Raw genomic sequence first — 16,073 nt, 5'->3', positions numbered from 1 at the left:
TTCACATCATAAGTGCGTGTGGGATCTCGCCCCGCTAGGAAGGTTAAATTTGTTAAAAAAAATTTAAAAAACAGCTGCCTCCACTTAAAATCCAGTTTCTCATAGAGAAATGACCCACCTCTCCAGAAAAGCGGGTCTCTCTGGCAGGGGGGCAGGAGTGGAAATCTGAGAACCATCAATCAGTGAGGATAAGCCACGCCCATCCCGAAAGGTTAGCGGATCCAATAAGGAGGTGGAGGAGTAAGAGGAGCCAGGAGCTGACAGCCGCGAGGAATGTGATGTTTGATGCAGGGAAGAGGACGATGGGGAGGACAGAAGGGGCCCCAGGAGTCCGGTAGACCGACGTAAGGAGGCAGAAAGAGGAGGAGGAGGAGGCAGCATCACATGTATGGAGGAAAGAGGGGGCACCAAGGGGAGGGGAGAGGAGGAGCGAGAGCCTGGCTGAGAAAAGGCATGGTCCCTGGGTGGGATCTGAGGGGGTGCGTCGTCCTCGTCACCCAGTGAAATGGAGCTGGAGCGAGCCTGCTGGTGGGCGGAGCGAGACAAGTTGTGTTTGGAGGGACGCAAGGGAGGGACGGGGCTGCGAGGAGGCAGCACTGGCAAATCCTCAAAGCAGGAGGTGAAAGAGGAGGTGGACGAGGGGGAGGGAGGAGGCAGGCAGATCTGTCGGTGGGGGCCCAAAGGCACAAGAGGCATGGGAGTAGGAGAGGAGGGGAGGGAGCGACCTGTTGCCATGGGAACCTGAAGCTTGACCATCACCTGTCAACAACAGAAACAAACAGCTGTCAAGTTAAAAAATAAAATAAAGTTCATCATCTGTAAAGTAGAAGAACAACTCCTGCTCGTGGTGTGCACCTCTCTCTGCAGCTCCTGGAAGAGGTCAGCTGACTGAGACTCACTCCTGCTCGCCACGCTGGGCTCTGGAGCAGCTTCTTCGTTTGTATTGATGGAGCGCACCTCCTGGTCCTCGGACTGCTCATCAAGGTCCGCCGCAACCTCGTCGTAGGCTGGCTGAGGAAGAGGCCAGTCCAGGATGGAGGGAGTGTCCTGAGTCAGTCAGAGACATAAAGAGTTAAAGGACACAAAGATCTCCAGAAGAGTTCGAAAAGTAGAAATAAAAAGTTCAACATGTAACAATCTTCATAAAACATGTGACGGCTTACAAAGCAAAAGGTTTGCCCAAAATCAAAACATAAAAAACCCAGCTAATTTATCATGTAACAAAGTGGATAATGCTATATTCAAATAGATAATTTTATTTAACACAAATGCTAAAACACAAAAACAGCTTAAAATAGAAGAAAACTAAAATGAACCAAAAATAATTTAAGACCTCACATTATAAAATAATGTCTGCCAAGGCATGACACTCTTTGAGTTTAAAACATTAAGATCTACTGCATTTATTTGTTCTTACATTTCTATTGTTTTTATTTGTACTTTGATCAACAATATAATTTCACTTTGGTATTGATAAAGCATTTTAAAATTTTGATAAATCTCCTTTATATGTTAATATGAACAGAGTAACTTTCATATTGATGCACAACGGGTATATTTTTGTTCAATAATAATATATGAACCTTTTATTTAATAATGTCATCAATCTAAGATGAGCATTTGTTAGTTTTACTTGATTAAGTTAAATTTAAAATGTTTTGAGATAGACAGAGATCCTGTCTGAACTAGGAGAAAGTGGGGAATGTGTTGTAAGACTATTTCAGACAAGAGTAGTCGATCATAGATTACAGACAACAGAAGTGCTTTCAAGTGTTTTAGGTTTTGTCTTTACATAGTTATATTTAGTTTAACTCAGAGCCGCAAAGATTGAAATCATTAGTGACATAAGTCAGCTGAAATCCCACACAGACACAGAAAATATCACAAATCTATAATTTTATACATTTTCTTCCCACTCGGAGTCCACTGTTATGAAACAAAGCCTATTTAAATTAAAATTCGACTGGTAAAGTGACTCAAGCACATCAGTGAATTGTTATGCCTCATCTTATAATAACATTGTTGAAGATTCTGAATATTGCAGTGGGTTAGTCCACAAACCAATGTTAGGTTTGTTGCCCACAGCTACCTGTGTGGAATGAAGCCCACGTCTTTATGTGCATAAAGAGCTACAAATGTAAACCCAGTCACCAGTGGTAACTTGAGACATACAGGCACTTATGGAAAACCTTCTTCACACAAGTCCTAAATGTAAATAAAAGAAAACACAGTTAAACAAATGAGACAAAAATATTATACGTGGTCATTTATTTATTGAGGAAAATGATCAAATTTTACATATTTGTGAATGACAAAAGTATGTGAACCTTTGCTTTCATTCATTCATTCAACCTTTTTTTTCTTCAGTATCTAGTGTGAGTCCCCCCCCCCGCCCCCCACCGTACAGCAATAACGTAAACCTTTCGGTAACTGTTGATCAGTCCTGCTCACCCGCTTGAAGGAACTTTAGCCCATTCCTCCGTACAGAACAGCTTCAACTCTGGATGTTGGTGGTTTCCTCACATTAACTGCTGCTTCAGGTCCTTCCACAACATCTGGATTGGATTAAGGTCAGGACTTTGACTTGGCCGTTCCAAAACATGAACTTTATTCTTCTTGAACCATTATTTGGTAGAACCACTTGTGTGTTTAGAGTCACTGTCACTGCATGACCCACCTTCTCTTGAGATCCAGTTCATGGGCAGATGCACTGACATTTTCCTTTAGAATTCTCTGATACAATTCAGAATTCATTGTTCCATCATTTGGGTTGTCCTGGCCCAGATGCAGCAAAACAGACCAAACCATGATACTACCACCACCATGTTTCACAGATGGGATAAGGTTCTTTTGCAAGAATGCAGTTTTATTTTCTCCAAACATAACACTTTTCATTTAAACCAAAAAGTTCTATTTTGGTATCATCTGTCCACAAAACATTCTTCCAACAGCCTTCTGGTTTGTCCAACTCATCTGCAGATGAACAGCAATGTTCTTTTTGGAAAGCAGTGGTTTCTCATTCAACCCTGCCATGCACACCATGGTTGTTCAGTGTTCTCCTGATGGTGGACCCATGAACATCAACATTAGCCAATGTGAGAGAGGTCTTCAGTTGTTAGAAGTTACTCTGGGCCCTTTGTGGCCTCACCGACTATTCCATCACTCTTGGAGTGATCTTTGTTGGTCCGCCACTCCTGGGGAGGTAACAATGGTCTTGAATTTCCTCCATTTGTACACAAACCTGTCTGACTGTGGATTGGTGGAGTCCAAACACTTTACAGATGTTTTGTAACATTTTCCAGCTTGATGAGCATCAACAACTCTTTTTCTGAGCTCCTCAGAAATCTCCTTTGTTCCTTCCATGATCCACTTCCACAAACATGTTGTGAACATGTTGTGACTGTGGACTTCAGAAGGAACAAAAACATCTACACCCCCTGAACATAAGAGGATCTGCGGTGGAAGTGGTCTTCAGCTACAAGTACTTGGGTGTACACATGAATGACAACCTCAGCTGGAGCAACAACACCACCAGCCTGATCAAGAAAGCTCATCAGAGACTACTTCCTCAGACGGCTGAGGCGAGCTGGTCTGGGAAGCTCAGTCCTCACCTCCTTCTGCAGGTGTGCAGTGGAGAGCATCCTGTGCTCCAGCATCAACGTGTTGCATGGAGGCTGCACAGCTGCAGAAAGAAAAGCTTTGCAGAGAGTGGTGAAGGCTGCACAGAAGTCTGTCGGAATCAGCCTCCCCACCATCACAGACATCTACACCTCCAGATGCAGGAAGAGGGCCACCTGCATCATGAAGGACCCCACTCACCCAGCACACACACTTTTTGCCCCACTCCCCTCAGGAAGGAGGTTGAGGAGCATTAAGTGTAGAACCACTAGACTGAGGAACAGCTTCTACCCTGAGGCTGTTAGACTCATGAATCTCTAACTAGAATAATCACTGTGAAAAACCATATCATGTTGCTGCTGATCTGTTTCATGTTTCTGCTGATCTGTTTCAATGTTGATGTGTTCATGCGTGCACATCCGCTCACAGACTCATGTTCATGTTTGTGCTGATGTTCAATGTTTTATGTTATGAGTGCTTAGTGTATATTTAGTTTATGTTTTTCTTAGTTCATATCTTAGATGTTATTACTGTTTTTCTTATACATTTTATTGTTGGATGTAACTGGGACCCTGTGTACATAATTTCGCTCCACCACATGTACCACATGAGGTGCGAATGACAATAAAGAATCTCTGACTCTGAAGAGCAGACTTTGATAGATCTTGTTCTTTAAATCAAACAGGGTGAAACTCACACCTGGTCATCATCCCATTGATTGAAAACACTTGACTCTACTTTCACCTTCAAATTAACTGATAATCCTAGAGGTTCACATACTTTTACCACTCACAGATATGTAATATTGGATCATTTCCTCCACTTTTTTGTCTCATTTGTTTAACTGTGTTCTCTTTATCTACTTTTATGACTTGTGTGAAAATCTGATTATGTTTTAGGTCATTTTTATGCAGAAATATGGAAAATTATAAAAGCTTCACAAACTAGGTGAAAAAAAATGTCTCAGCTGTGCCTTTGCAAAACATAACTGCAAAGTTCTGTTGGGAAAAACACACATTTTTAATAAAAAAAATTAGCTACAATAAAAAAATTCAAATATCTTGTTTGTTTTTTCACTTTAAATTGAAAACACAATATTTAAATTTCTATATTAAATGCTACACTGCCTGGCCAAAAAAAAAAGTTGCCACCAAAATAAAAAGGTCACACTAATATTTCATTGGACCACCTTTAGCTTTGATTACAGCAGCATTCACTGTGGCATTGTTTCAATAAGCTTCTGCAATGTCACAAGATCTATTTCTATCCAGTGTTGCATTAATTTCTCACCAAGATCTAACATTGATGACTAGACACTAGGTATGATGTCATCACTTCACCTGCCTCTCTTCTTACCCTGATGCAACCATCACTCTGGAACAGGGTCAATCTGAACTCATAAGACCACATGACTTTCTTCCATTGCTCCAGAGTCCGATCTTTATGCTCCCTAGCAAACTGAAGCCTTTTTTTCCCAGTTAGCCTCACTAACTAGTGGTTTTCTTAAGGCTACACAGCTGTTCAGTCCCAATTCCTTGAGTTCTCTTTGCATTATGCGTGTGGAAATGCTCTTACTTTTACTATTAGACATAGCCCCGAGTGCTACTGTTTCTCTTCGATTTGATTTCACCAAATGTTTAAGTGATCACCGATCACGATCATTGAGGACTTTTTCCGACCACATTTCTTTCTTGAAGACGATGGGTCCCCACTATCCTTCCAGTTTTTAATAATGCGTTGGACAGTTCTTAACACAATTTTAGTAGTTTCTGCAATCTCCTTAGATGTTTTCTCTGCTTGATGCCAGTGATTTAACCCTTCTCAAATGGACTGACATCTTTTCCACGACCACACAATGTGTCTTTCGACATGGTTGTTTAAGATATGAGAAGCAACTCATTGCACCAGTTGGGGTTAAATAACTTGTTGCCAGCTGAAAGATAATTGCCCATGCAGTAATTATCCAATAAGAGGCTCGTACCTATTTGCTGAGTTAAATTCAGGTGTAGACTTTTCTTTTTTTTTTTTTTTTGGCCAGGCAGCTTATGTACTGGCAGCACAAACTTTATCAGTAAAGAGACTTTATGCTGCTCCGCTGTGAATTACTTTATCATCTTTTACAAACTCACTGAACATGACTGTTAAAAAACATCATCTGAAGCTGCTTGTGCAGAGATGAGTGCTGTTTGGAAAAAGCTAAAATAATAAAGAGTTTGAGCTTATGTTGGTCAATATTAGTAGATTTTAGAAGACTGGGAGAACTGAGAGTCCAGTTCTTAGGACGTGAAGCGGTCATGGGGTTGTTTAATTCTCTAAGTGGCTGAGACAGTGAAGTCTCACTACCTTCAGGGTGTCTTCGTCTGGTTGGTGTGTCTCTGATAGCGGGGAGGGGGTGGTCGAACTGAAGCTGTCGTCTGTGAAGTCAATAAGTGACACTTCACTTTTGGCTGAACGAAAACCGGCTCCCTCCCACGGTCGGAGCTTCAGACCCAGAGACACTCCCAGCTTCTTCAGCCCCGATGAACTGCTGACGTCATCCTCATCCTCATAATCGTCCATCACTGAGTCATATAATGGCTCTGGACACAAAAGCAAACAACAAAGTCAGGAAAGTGCACGTCCATTTAAAGGTCAAACCAAAGACAGCAGATATCAGTGAACAAAGAGGAAAACTCACTCTTAAACAGAACAGCAGGCTGAGGCGGGCGGGGAGGTGGCTTCTCTGTTAACAACAGATTTAGACGTTTTGTTAGGCGCTAACAGAAATATTAAATTACTTCTCTTCAGCATCATAATCAAATAAAAAATATATACTTTTTGCACGGTTGGGTAGTTTGGTTGGTCTTGCAGTACCAGCATCAAATCCCAGGACATCCGGAGGGTCCATGGGGTTCCCCAAATACAGGCTGAAGATGGAGAAAATCACTTTAATGGCAGCAAATGTTAACTTTGATCACGTTTAGAAACAAACAAATATATTTAAACAAGATTCCAGTTCTTCATGTGTTTTATCACCTTTCCTTTCAACTTATACTGTTTGTCTGAAACACGTTTTGCCGCCATATAAAACCTCAGCTGCTGTAACAGCTGAGAGGAAGATTCTTGGGCTGATTCTTCTGAACTTGAAACTATTGTGGGATTTCCTGGATATACAGGTGCTGGTCATAAATTAGAATATCATGAAAACGTTGATTTATTTCAGTAACTCCATTCAAAAAATGAAACTTGTATATTACATACATTCACTACACACAGACTGATATATTTCAAATGCTTATTTCTTTTAATGTTGATGATTATAACTGACAACTAATGAAAACCCCAAATTCAGGATCTCAGAAAATTTGAATATTAAGAAAAGGTTCAATATTGGAGACACCTGGTGCCACACTCTAATCAGCTAATTAACTCAAAACACCTGCAAAGGCCTTTAAATTGTCTCTCAGTCTAGTTCTGTAGGCTACACAATCATGGGGAAGACTGCTGACTTGACAGTTGTCCAAAATACGACCAGTGACACCTTGTACAAGGAGGGCAAAACACAAAAGGTCATTGCTAAAGAGGCTGGCTGTTCACAGAGCTCTGTGTCCAAGCACATTAATAGAGAGGTAAAGGGAAGGAAACAATGTGGCAGAAAAGAGTAAAAGCAATAGGGATAACTGCATCCTGGAGAGGATTGTGAAACAAAACCCATTTCAACATGTGGGGGAGATTCACAAAGAGTGGACTGCAGCTGGAGTCAGTGCTTCAAGAACCACCACACACAGATATATGCAAGACGTAAGTTTCAGCTGTCGCATTCCTTGTGTCAATCCACTCTTGAACAAGAGGCAGCATCAGAAGCGTCTCGCCTGGGACTGCTGCTGGGTGGTCCAAAGTTATGTTTTCTGATGAAAGTAACTTTTGCATTTCCTTTGGAAATCAAGGAACCAGAATCTGGAGGATGAGAGGAGAGGCACAGAGTCCATGTTGCTTGAGGTCCAGTGTCAAGTTTCCATAGTCAGTGATGGTTTGGGGTACCATGTCATCTGCTGGTGTTGGTCCACTGTTTTTTCTGAGGTCCAAGGTCAACACAGCCGTCTACCAGGAAGTTTTAGAGCACGTCATGCTTCTTGCTGCTGACCAACTTTATAGAGATGCAGATTTCATTTTCCAACAGGACTTAGCACCTGCACACAGTGCCAAAGCTACCAGTACCTGGTTTAAGGACCAATGTATCCCTGTTCTTCACTGACCAGAAAACTTGCCTGACCTTAACCCCATAGAAAATCCATGGGGTTTGATGAAGATGTGATATACAAGACCCAACAATTCAGAAGAGCTGAAGGCCGCCATCAACCTGGGCTCTCATAACACCTGAGCAGTGCCACAGACTGATAGACTCCATGCACATTGCTGCAGTAATCCAGGCAAAAGAAGCCCCAACTAAGTATTGAGTGCTGTACATGCTCATACTTTTTATGTTCATACTTTTCATGTTCATACTTTTCAGTTGGCCAACATTTTAAAAAAAATTGTTCTTAAATAATATTCTAATTTTCTGAGATACTGAATTTGGAGTTTTCGTTAGATGTCCATTATAATTATAAACATTAAAATGAATAAATATTTGAAATATATCAGTCTGTGTGTAATGAATGAATATAATACACAAGTTTCACTTTTTGAGTGGAATTACTGAAATAAATAAACTTTTTTATGATATTCTAATTTTATGAGCAGCACCTGTAAATGAAAAGAAATCTGGTGAGGGCTATTTGTGATGCTCTGCTGCCCTCCAGTGGACAGCTGCAGTATAAGCAATGTTAAAAGTACTTTAATAGTGCATGCCATTACTTCAATACATACAAGACTTCAAATCAGAAGATTTAGTGATGCATTGAGGTGTTGCTGTTTCAAAAATTATACTTTTAGATTATTATATTAAGTAATTAGAGGAAACTTTATGTAAGTTATATAACTGTAGTGCAGTGTATTGTTAACCTGTCTATTCGGTCTGCGTGTCCCCAGCTCCTGTGCGGGTCTGTGTCTCCGTGTCCAGTGTGGATGAAGGAATGTTTCAGCGGTCGGCTGATGTCTTGGGCAGACAGACCGGCCACTGACGTCACAACGTGACGAGGAAACTGACCGACACGAAGCGTCCGCCTGTTCTGACCTCGCCACCAATAATGCTCTGCCCTGCAAACGCATGAAGAAGTACAATTTCAAAAACAGTGAAGTTATTCAGAAACTCGTCTTTGTTTTCTTTTGGCAGCCTTCTAATAAAGCTTAGCCAAACTAAACGGACCATGTTTTTATGAGGCAAAGTTTTCAGAAAGACAGTTTTGTAGTGTCAATAAGAGACGGTTTGTTCTTATTCCTTGTGGGAATTGTTTATTTTTTTTTTTTTCACATGACATTCAGCAGTTCTGTTAAAATTATGATTTTGGTGCCAGGATTAGTTTGAAATAAAGATGTAAAAAAATGCAACATCTCTGTGTCCTACTATCACAAACTAACCTTCCCTCAATGATAGTGATGACATCGTTCATTTGGATCTGCAGCTTGTCTTCCTCCTCAAAATCCTGCAGGGCCCTCATGTCTGTAGGCATGCTCTGCAGAACAAACACTGTGTTATTACTGCCATCAGCAGGAATAGAGGCACCTTTAAGAAACAGTAAGTCCCTTCCTACAGCACAGTTTTAGTACTTTCTCTGGGGAAAACCTCTTATTTTAGTGATTATCAGACAATAAATTAAACAACAGGAGGGTGGACTCTATCAGTGTCTAAACAGGCAAAAAAAGACATGCTATAGTTTTAATCTTTATTATTTGCATAACCTGACAACATCATGTCTAAATCATTTTTTGCTCAACATAATTAATTGCTAGAAATAAAAACTAATTTAATTTATGAAATGCAGGGCCATTTTACAAAAAAAAAAGCATGCATAGCAGAGAGTCTCCTCACAAAATGCAGTGTAAACAAAACAATGATCCCTGCCAGGTGAAGATAACTCAATATTTTGGATTTACAGCTTTATAAGGTCTATATTGCTGAGATTTACAAGGTCACAGCAGTTTTAGTCCCACCTCGAGCAGGAAGTCTCTGAGAGCGATGAAGGTGGGCCTGTCTTCAGGTTTGGGGCTCCAGCACTGCAGCATGACATTGTAGATATCCTGAGGACAATCATCAGGCTTACACAACCGCTCAGCCTCAACATCCACCTTGTGAAGGATCTGCAGATATAATTATAACAATTAATACATTTTGACCATGTTTCAGTTGTTTTTAATGGTAATGGTAGCTTGAAAATGTGCAAGAATACACATTTACCAGACGTAACAGCAGAGCTATGAAGGCAGACATAGAAGTTCAAGCAGAGGCTGCCTGACCCAAAATAATTATTATATGAATTTAGCTTCCCCACTCGGCCTTCAATTGGCCAGCTATCTCAACTTCTCCTGGTTGTTTATGTCTGGGGTTCCCAAACCTGGTCCTTGAGGAACACCATCCTGCATGTTTTAGTTGATTCTCTACTCCGAAACACCTGATTTTAATAAATGAGTGATTTACAGGCTTCTGCAGAACATGAGGAAGTACAGTAATTAAATCACTGAATCAAGTGTGTTGGAGCAGGGAAGCATGCAGGATGGTGTTCCTCAAGGACCAGGGTAGGGAATCACTGGTTTATGTGAACGAGAAGTTCCACCAACCACCCCACCTCCCCAGGACATCTGTGGACCTGTATCAGAGCTGAGCCAGCTGATAGGCACTGTGCCATCTTTATCAGGACTATGGAACTTTCTGGAAGTGTCCACGAACAACTCACTGCCCTCGTCGGCCTCATAACTGCATTATGATGTCATCAGTATGTTGCTGTCTCATGTGCTGAGGTCATTTTTTTGCCACTTTCACATTGTGTCCCGTCTAGGACACAGTGTGAGGTTTGATTATTTTTTTTGCACTTACACTCTCCCTCGTGTTTCTTTTTCCTTATCTAAAAAAAAAGAGCTGCGCCTCTTGAGGCCGGCAGCCTCAGTCACCTCCGTTTCCCCATATCTGTTCGTTTGTCTCTCGGACAGGCTGTACTGAAATGGAATTTCTCTGCGCTCTGGTGCAACAACAATAAAGCAGATTTTGATTCTGATTTTTAGCCCAAACACTCATTTCTTCTTCTAATGTATCGCAGTAAAGCATGGAAAGATGCACCTGGCTCCCATTCAGCCCCAGCCACGGCTCCTGTCCGTGAGTGAACATTTCCCACAGCGTGACTCCGAACATCCAGGTGTCAGATGCATGAGAGAACGTTCGAGACTTCAAAGACTCTGGCGCACACCTGTAGACACAATATGACAAAGATAGAGATGAAAATGATACACAGGATGACAAAAGCAGAACTTACAACCTGCTCTCACCATGGGAAGGGGATTTTGTGGCCCTCCTCCATAATGTATTGATCAGTGTGAGTCGGCAGCGCCCTCATCAGGCCAAAGTCTCCAATTTTCACTGTATCATTGGTGAACAGCAGAACGTTGCGGGCGGCCAGGTCCCTGTGAAGGAAACGTTTCTGCTCCAGGTAAGCCATTCCACAGGCCACCTGCACAGGAACACAAGAAGATGCTCCTGGATTAATGCAATGGGAAAAACCAAGACATTTTTACTTTGTGTGCATTCACATCAGCCCTGTTTAGTCCGCTTTAATCGAACTCTAGCTCGTTTTCCTAGAAAGTCTGGTTCATTTAGGGAGGTGTGAACATGCCATCGAACTCTGTCACGGAACAAAAAGGTGAACTCTGGCCCGGGCTAAAACCTAGGTCTCGGTCCGGTAGAAGAGAACTCCAGCGCGGTTCGAGTACAGTGTGAATGTAAACAGACCGAGCCCCGCTCAGCAGGGTAAACAAACACGCATTTCTCTGACCTTATATGGAACCGTCAGCTGACTTGTGTGAAAAACAATATTCTCCATGGTCTTCTGCCTCATCTTCTGCTCATGCTAAGTCCATTTTTGAAAAATGACAAAATATAACTCCTAAAACTTCTAAAACTTGATGCCACTTCGTTTTTTATTTTAATTTACAGAAGAAGTGTCTTCAGAGGTTTTTGTGTCGTTTCTTTCAGTAGTTTTAGGTGCAGCGCCCCCACAGGCGAGGGGGGGAACAGGTTGGTTCAACAGGTTGACTCGACTGCACAGTGCAGTGTGAATGCAAACGCACCAGCTCAAATTTAAACAAAATGTCATGAATATTGGTCCCGAACCGAGTCTACCGGACTATCTGGTGTGAAAACGACCTTAGTAAGCTCGAGACAAAAATGAATGTATTAAAAACTCCTCTCACTCACAAAATAAAACTAAGCAACATCAGTGCATTTAGATTGCTTCACAACCTGCAAACAACAACAAAAAAATACTTGGGGCAGGTCTTGTCTTTTTGGCTTTAACTGACCTGTACAGCGTAGTTGCACAGGAGTGAGATGAGGATGTGACCCTGACGCTTTCTGAGACGATCCAACAGGGAGCCCAGAGGAGCCAGCTCAGTCACCTGCACACAAACACATACCAGGAACAAGTACATGGCTGAGTACATGTAGAAACTAACGTGAAGGGTGTGAGGTATTCATAAGTGTAAAATTCATCCAGAAGAGTAGACATTAAGAATATCTCCATGAGATGACAACTGAGAACATAATGAAGTTCTCTCATCAGTAATTATTGTTCACAGTAAAATCTTTCTGTTAATGTTAAAGGATCCCATCTCCTCAATGACAGATGAAAACTAGATAACTCTGAGGTTTAATATATAAAACTAGATAAATTGCATTTCCTGCAAAAATGCAGTGTGAGTGCTTATTTCTGAAGAACTTGCTAAAACAACAGCTGAAAATAGCTAAAAATGTGCTGAAATATAACTAAAATGGTAGAACAAGTCAACAATTAGGAAATTACTGGTAGCTTTAAAAAGCTGTCATTAGCAAAAAAAAAAACAGCTGAAAAGGAAGAAATACCACTAGAAGGAAGTGGAAAGAGCTAAAATGAGCTTAAATAAATGTGGAAAAGCTGAAAAGGCTAAATTTTACACAAAAACAGCTAAATAAGAGCTGAAATAGTAGAAAAAGCTGAAGCTAGCATAAATAAGCTGAAAGGAGCATAGCAAGCTGTAATAAGTAGCAGAAAGTACCACGGTAAACTTGAATTTATCTAAAAACAGCAGAAAGTAAATGCTAAAAATGTAGCTAAAAAGGTAGAACAAGCTTAAACTACCAGAAGAAAGCAGAAAGAACATGTTTGCCCAGTTAGGCTGAAAGAAGCAGAAATGAGCAGAAAAAAAGTGGAAATTATCTGGAAAAAGCTTGAAATTAGCAAACAAACAGCTAAATAGCAGCTAAAAACGCAGAAATAAATAAATTACCAGAAGCAGGTGGAAAGAACACAACAGATTCTTTAAAGCTACAATTGGAACTGATTTGTAATCATTATTTAGGCCAGTGTGTGCATAAGTTACCATCTTCATAGGCTGTGTGAGAACGATCCCATACAGGCGGATGAGATTCTGGTGGCTTAGGGTGTGCATGGCGTTAACCTCTCTGATGAAATCATCCAGACCTTCTGAGTCCAGCACGCCAGCTTTCAGACATTTCACTGCTACAGACAGCTAAAGAGACAAAAATAAATCACTGATGCCGCAGTTTCTTCACTCATCAGCAAGTTTTACAAATATCTTCCAACTCTTCATCTCACCACTGCGCCGTTTGGTCCAGTCCACTCGCCTCGCCGCACGACACCGAACGTGCCATCGCCGAGCCGCTCTAACAGCTGCAGCTCCGACTCTCTGATGAGGCAGGTGAGCGAGGCCCCCTGCTCGCTGCTGACCGGAAGGGCAGCGGAAGATGCGCCCTGGGGGAGGGGCTGCTGGGGGTCAGTGTCTGATCGTTTCACTGGAAACACCTGCAGACCAGAAATAAAAAGCCAATCTTAAGCTAATAAAGTGATGTGATACTTTTGTGGATCTCAAAACATAAAAAGCCATTTTATGTCTCATTTAAATGTAGATTAAATCAATTTGAGAATGAGTTTTTTTTTATATGTGCACTATGTACCATATTTTTTGGCCTATTTTGCATAATATGCATGTCCTACGACTTATACGCCGAAGCATGTATTCATTGATTCTTTTCCATACTTATAAACCAATTTTTGGCTGAGATACGACTGTTTTCATTCATTCTGACTGAAAATATTAAACACTATCATTTTCAGCCGCTAGATGGCAGCAGAGTAGTAGGGCATGCCGTTGTGTCATGTAATGGGTAAAAAGTGGCTACTAATGACACAATCATCTTGCCTTAGACTCTCACCTTCGTCTAGCTCGCCTGGAGCAAACATCAAATCAGATTGATTTTGCGGTGCCTCCCCGGCGAAATGCAGCTAATTGACCGTTAAAGTGCATTTATTAAGTAAAAGTTCAACTGAAACACACCTTTAATATAATGTTGAGCAAACAAATAATTGTTTTAGGTGCTTATCTTGTTAAATTTCGAAGAAATGAACAGCGAGTAGCCCTCCGCGCATTCCTGTTTCCGTGTATTGGCTTTTGAAAATGCAGCTGATTTGACGGTCAAAATGCATTTATTAAGGAAAAGTTAGACTGAAACACACCTTTGCTATAATTTCGAGCAAACAAATAATTGTTTTTAGGTGGTTATCTTGTTAAATTTCAAAGAAATGCCCAACTCGTCCCTCTGCACATTCCCGTTTCCGCATATCAGCTTTTGAAATGCAGCTGATTTGACCGTTAAAGGGCATTTATCAAGAAAAAAATAGACTGAAACACACCTTTACTATAATTTCGAGCAAAGAAATAATTGTTTTTAAGCGTTAGTCTTATTAAATTCTTGTTAAAGTCCTCCCATGCATGCTCCTGCAGCCGCCATTTGGCAGCCAACCGATTTTTGGCACACCACCGGCCCACGTTTCTTGTTTGTTAGCGGTGACGCATAATAGATGTGATGTATATGGCGAAGCAACATATTTATGGTTTTTTCCACTTTGTTAGACACATTTGTACTGATGTGACGTATAGGGCAGTGTGACATGTACTGCGGAAAATATGGTAAGTCAAACATTCTGCATAAAAATAAAAGTGTTCATTTTTTATTTTATTTTACTGATGCTTCATTTAGAGGCTCTATTAACATATGGTTAGTCTGTAAGATCTAAATTTGTGTAACTTAGTATGAGATTATTCACTAACATCAGTTTATGAAATCATCTCATTTAAAAGTCAGTTCTTTGTTTGCAGCAGGACAAAGGTGGTTATGCTGCTGTATTCATACCCATCTGCTCACTACAGACTCATGTTCGGGCTGCTGTTTAATATACCCTATTATTTTACATTATTAGCGTTTAGCGTATATCTTAGATCTTTTAGCGTATTGTTTAGCTTTCGTTTAGCATATATCTTACTTAGCGTATATCTTATATACCGTTTCTTTGTATACTTTATATTTTTGCTATTTTTGGGTGTAACTGGAACCTTGAGTACAAGTTTGTTCCACCTCATGTACCAAATGTGATGCGACAATAAAGAACCTTGAACTGCACCTTGCTCATCCAGGACTTGCGTTTATAGAGGGCTCTTCTTCTCTTGACAGCCTCCCAAAGCCTCCTCTGACCTGAACCAGCACAATAAAGGTTAAGCAAAGAAACACTGTACATATAAGAGCTTTCATAAAATGTATATTTTTTCATAAACACACAGGAGAACAGATTAAAGCTGAACATTTAAAATTAATACAATAAATGTCAAAGTTTAGAAGTCCCACCTGGGCGTCCCATGCCAATTTTCTCTAGATCTTCATTCTTGACGTAGTCAAAGTGGGAGAGTCGTGTGACGTTGAGCTCATCGCGGATCCGCAGGAAGTACTGCTGCAGCTGCACATCGGTCAGCAACTCAAGCAGCCACTCGGTTCCCTCCTCACACTGCATCTGAACACACGCAAGTTTATAATGTCCACTTTAACCCCGTTCAGAGTGTGTGCTTGAACGGCTTTACTGTTGATTGTAATCTTATTGGATATAATGTGTAATTCATCCAAGTGTCCCACAGGTCATGTGTCAAACAAAACGCTGGATAAACTCCAAAATGCGAAGGTGTCCTTCTTTTACTAAGTAAATAGTACATGACAGAGTTTTAATTATTATGGCCTTAGTTTGATAGAAAAAAAAAAACAATTCATAACTAATTATTATCCTGATGCATGCTCAATAATCCAGATAGAAAAAACTAAAAACAAGTTAAATCAGGTCCTTTGGACGGATTCTTCTTTGTAGAAACATTTAGTCTTTAATAAAGACTTCTTCAGTCTGAGGAGCTGCAACAAACTCAGTCTAATAAGCAGCACCTTCTCATAGTGAATCAACCAATTTACTGGTGAGAGCCAAAACTTATTGTTCACATGATAGAGGAGGACCATC

The 16,073-nt window shown here is 40.8% G+C and overlaps 1 protein-coding gene across 1 annotated transcript; it reads right to left on the bottom strand.

Moving 5' to 3' along the window:
- Positions 1-99: 99 nt before the first annotated feature.
- tnk2a (tyrosine kinase, non-receptor, 2a) lies at positions 100-15,584 on the bottom strand. Its single transcript, XM_037694439.1, has 15 exons — positions 15,422-15,584; positions 15,201-15,271; positions 13,338-13,544; positions 13,102-13,251; positions 12,046-12,141; positions 11,017-11,198; positions 10,811-10,937; positions 9,691-9,837; positions 9,118-9,212; positions 8,602-8,796; positions 6,433-6,524; positions 6,296-6,340; positions 5,962-6,197; positions 856-1,047; positions 100-759 (listed from the first exon to the last, which is right to left on the bottom strand). The coding sequence occupies exons 1-15, from the start codon at positions 15,582-15,584 to the stop codon at positions 100-102; spliced, it is 2,658 nt and encodes an 885-aa protein (XP_037550367.1).
- Between the last annotated feature and the right edge of the window lie 489 nt (positions 15,585-16,073).

The sequence above is a fragment of the Nematolebias whitei genome, chromosome 20 (assembly GCF_014905685.2).
Source record: "Nematolebias whitei isolate Nwh7 chromosome 20, NemWhi1, whole genome shotgun sequence".
Classification (NCBI taxonomy): Eukaryota; Metazoa; Chordata; class Actinopteri; order Cyprinodontiformes; family Rivulidae; genus Nematolebias; species Nematolebias whitei.
This window is presented reverse-complemented; position numbering and strand designations above follow the sequence as displayed.

Bases quoted from the DNA above. Each gene is read 5' to 3' on its own strand.
- tnk2a (XM_037694439.1), bottom strand. From the start codon at position 15,584: ATGCAGTGTGAGGAGGGAACCGAGTGGCTGCTTGAGTTGCTGACCGAT. The intron at 9,213-9,690 runs GTGGGACTAAAA...TTTGTTCTGCAG, and splicing joins TCAGAGACTTCCTGCTCGAG to AGCATGCCTACAGACATGAG. The intron at 1,048-5,961 runs GTAGTGAGACTT...TGACTGACTCAG, and splicing joins CAGACGAAGACACCCTGAAG to GACACTCCCTCCATCCTGGA.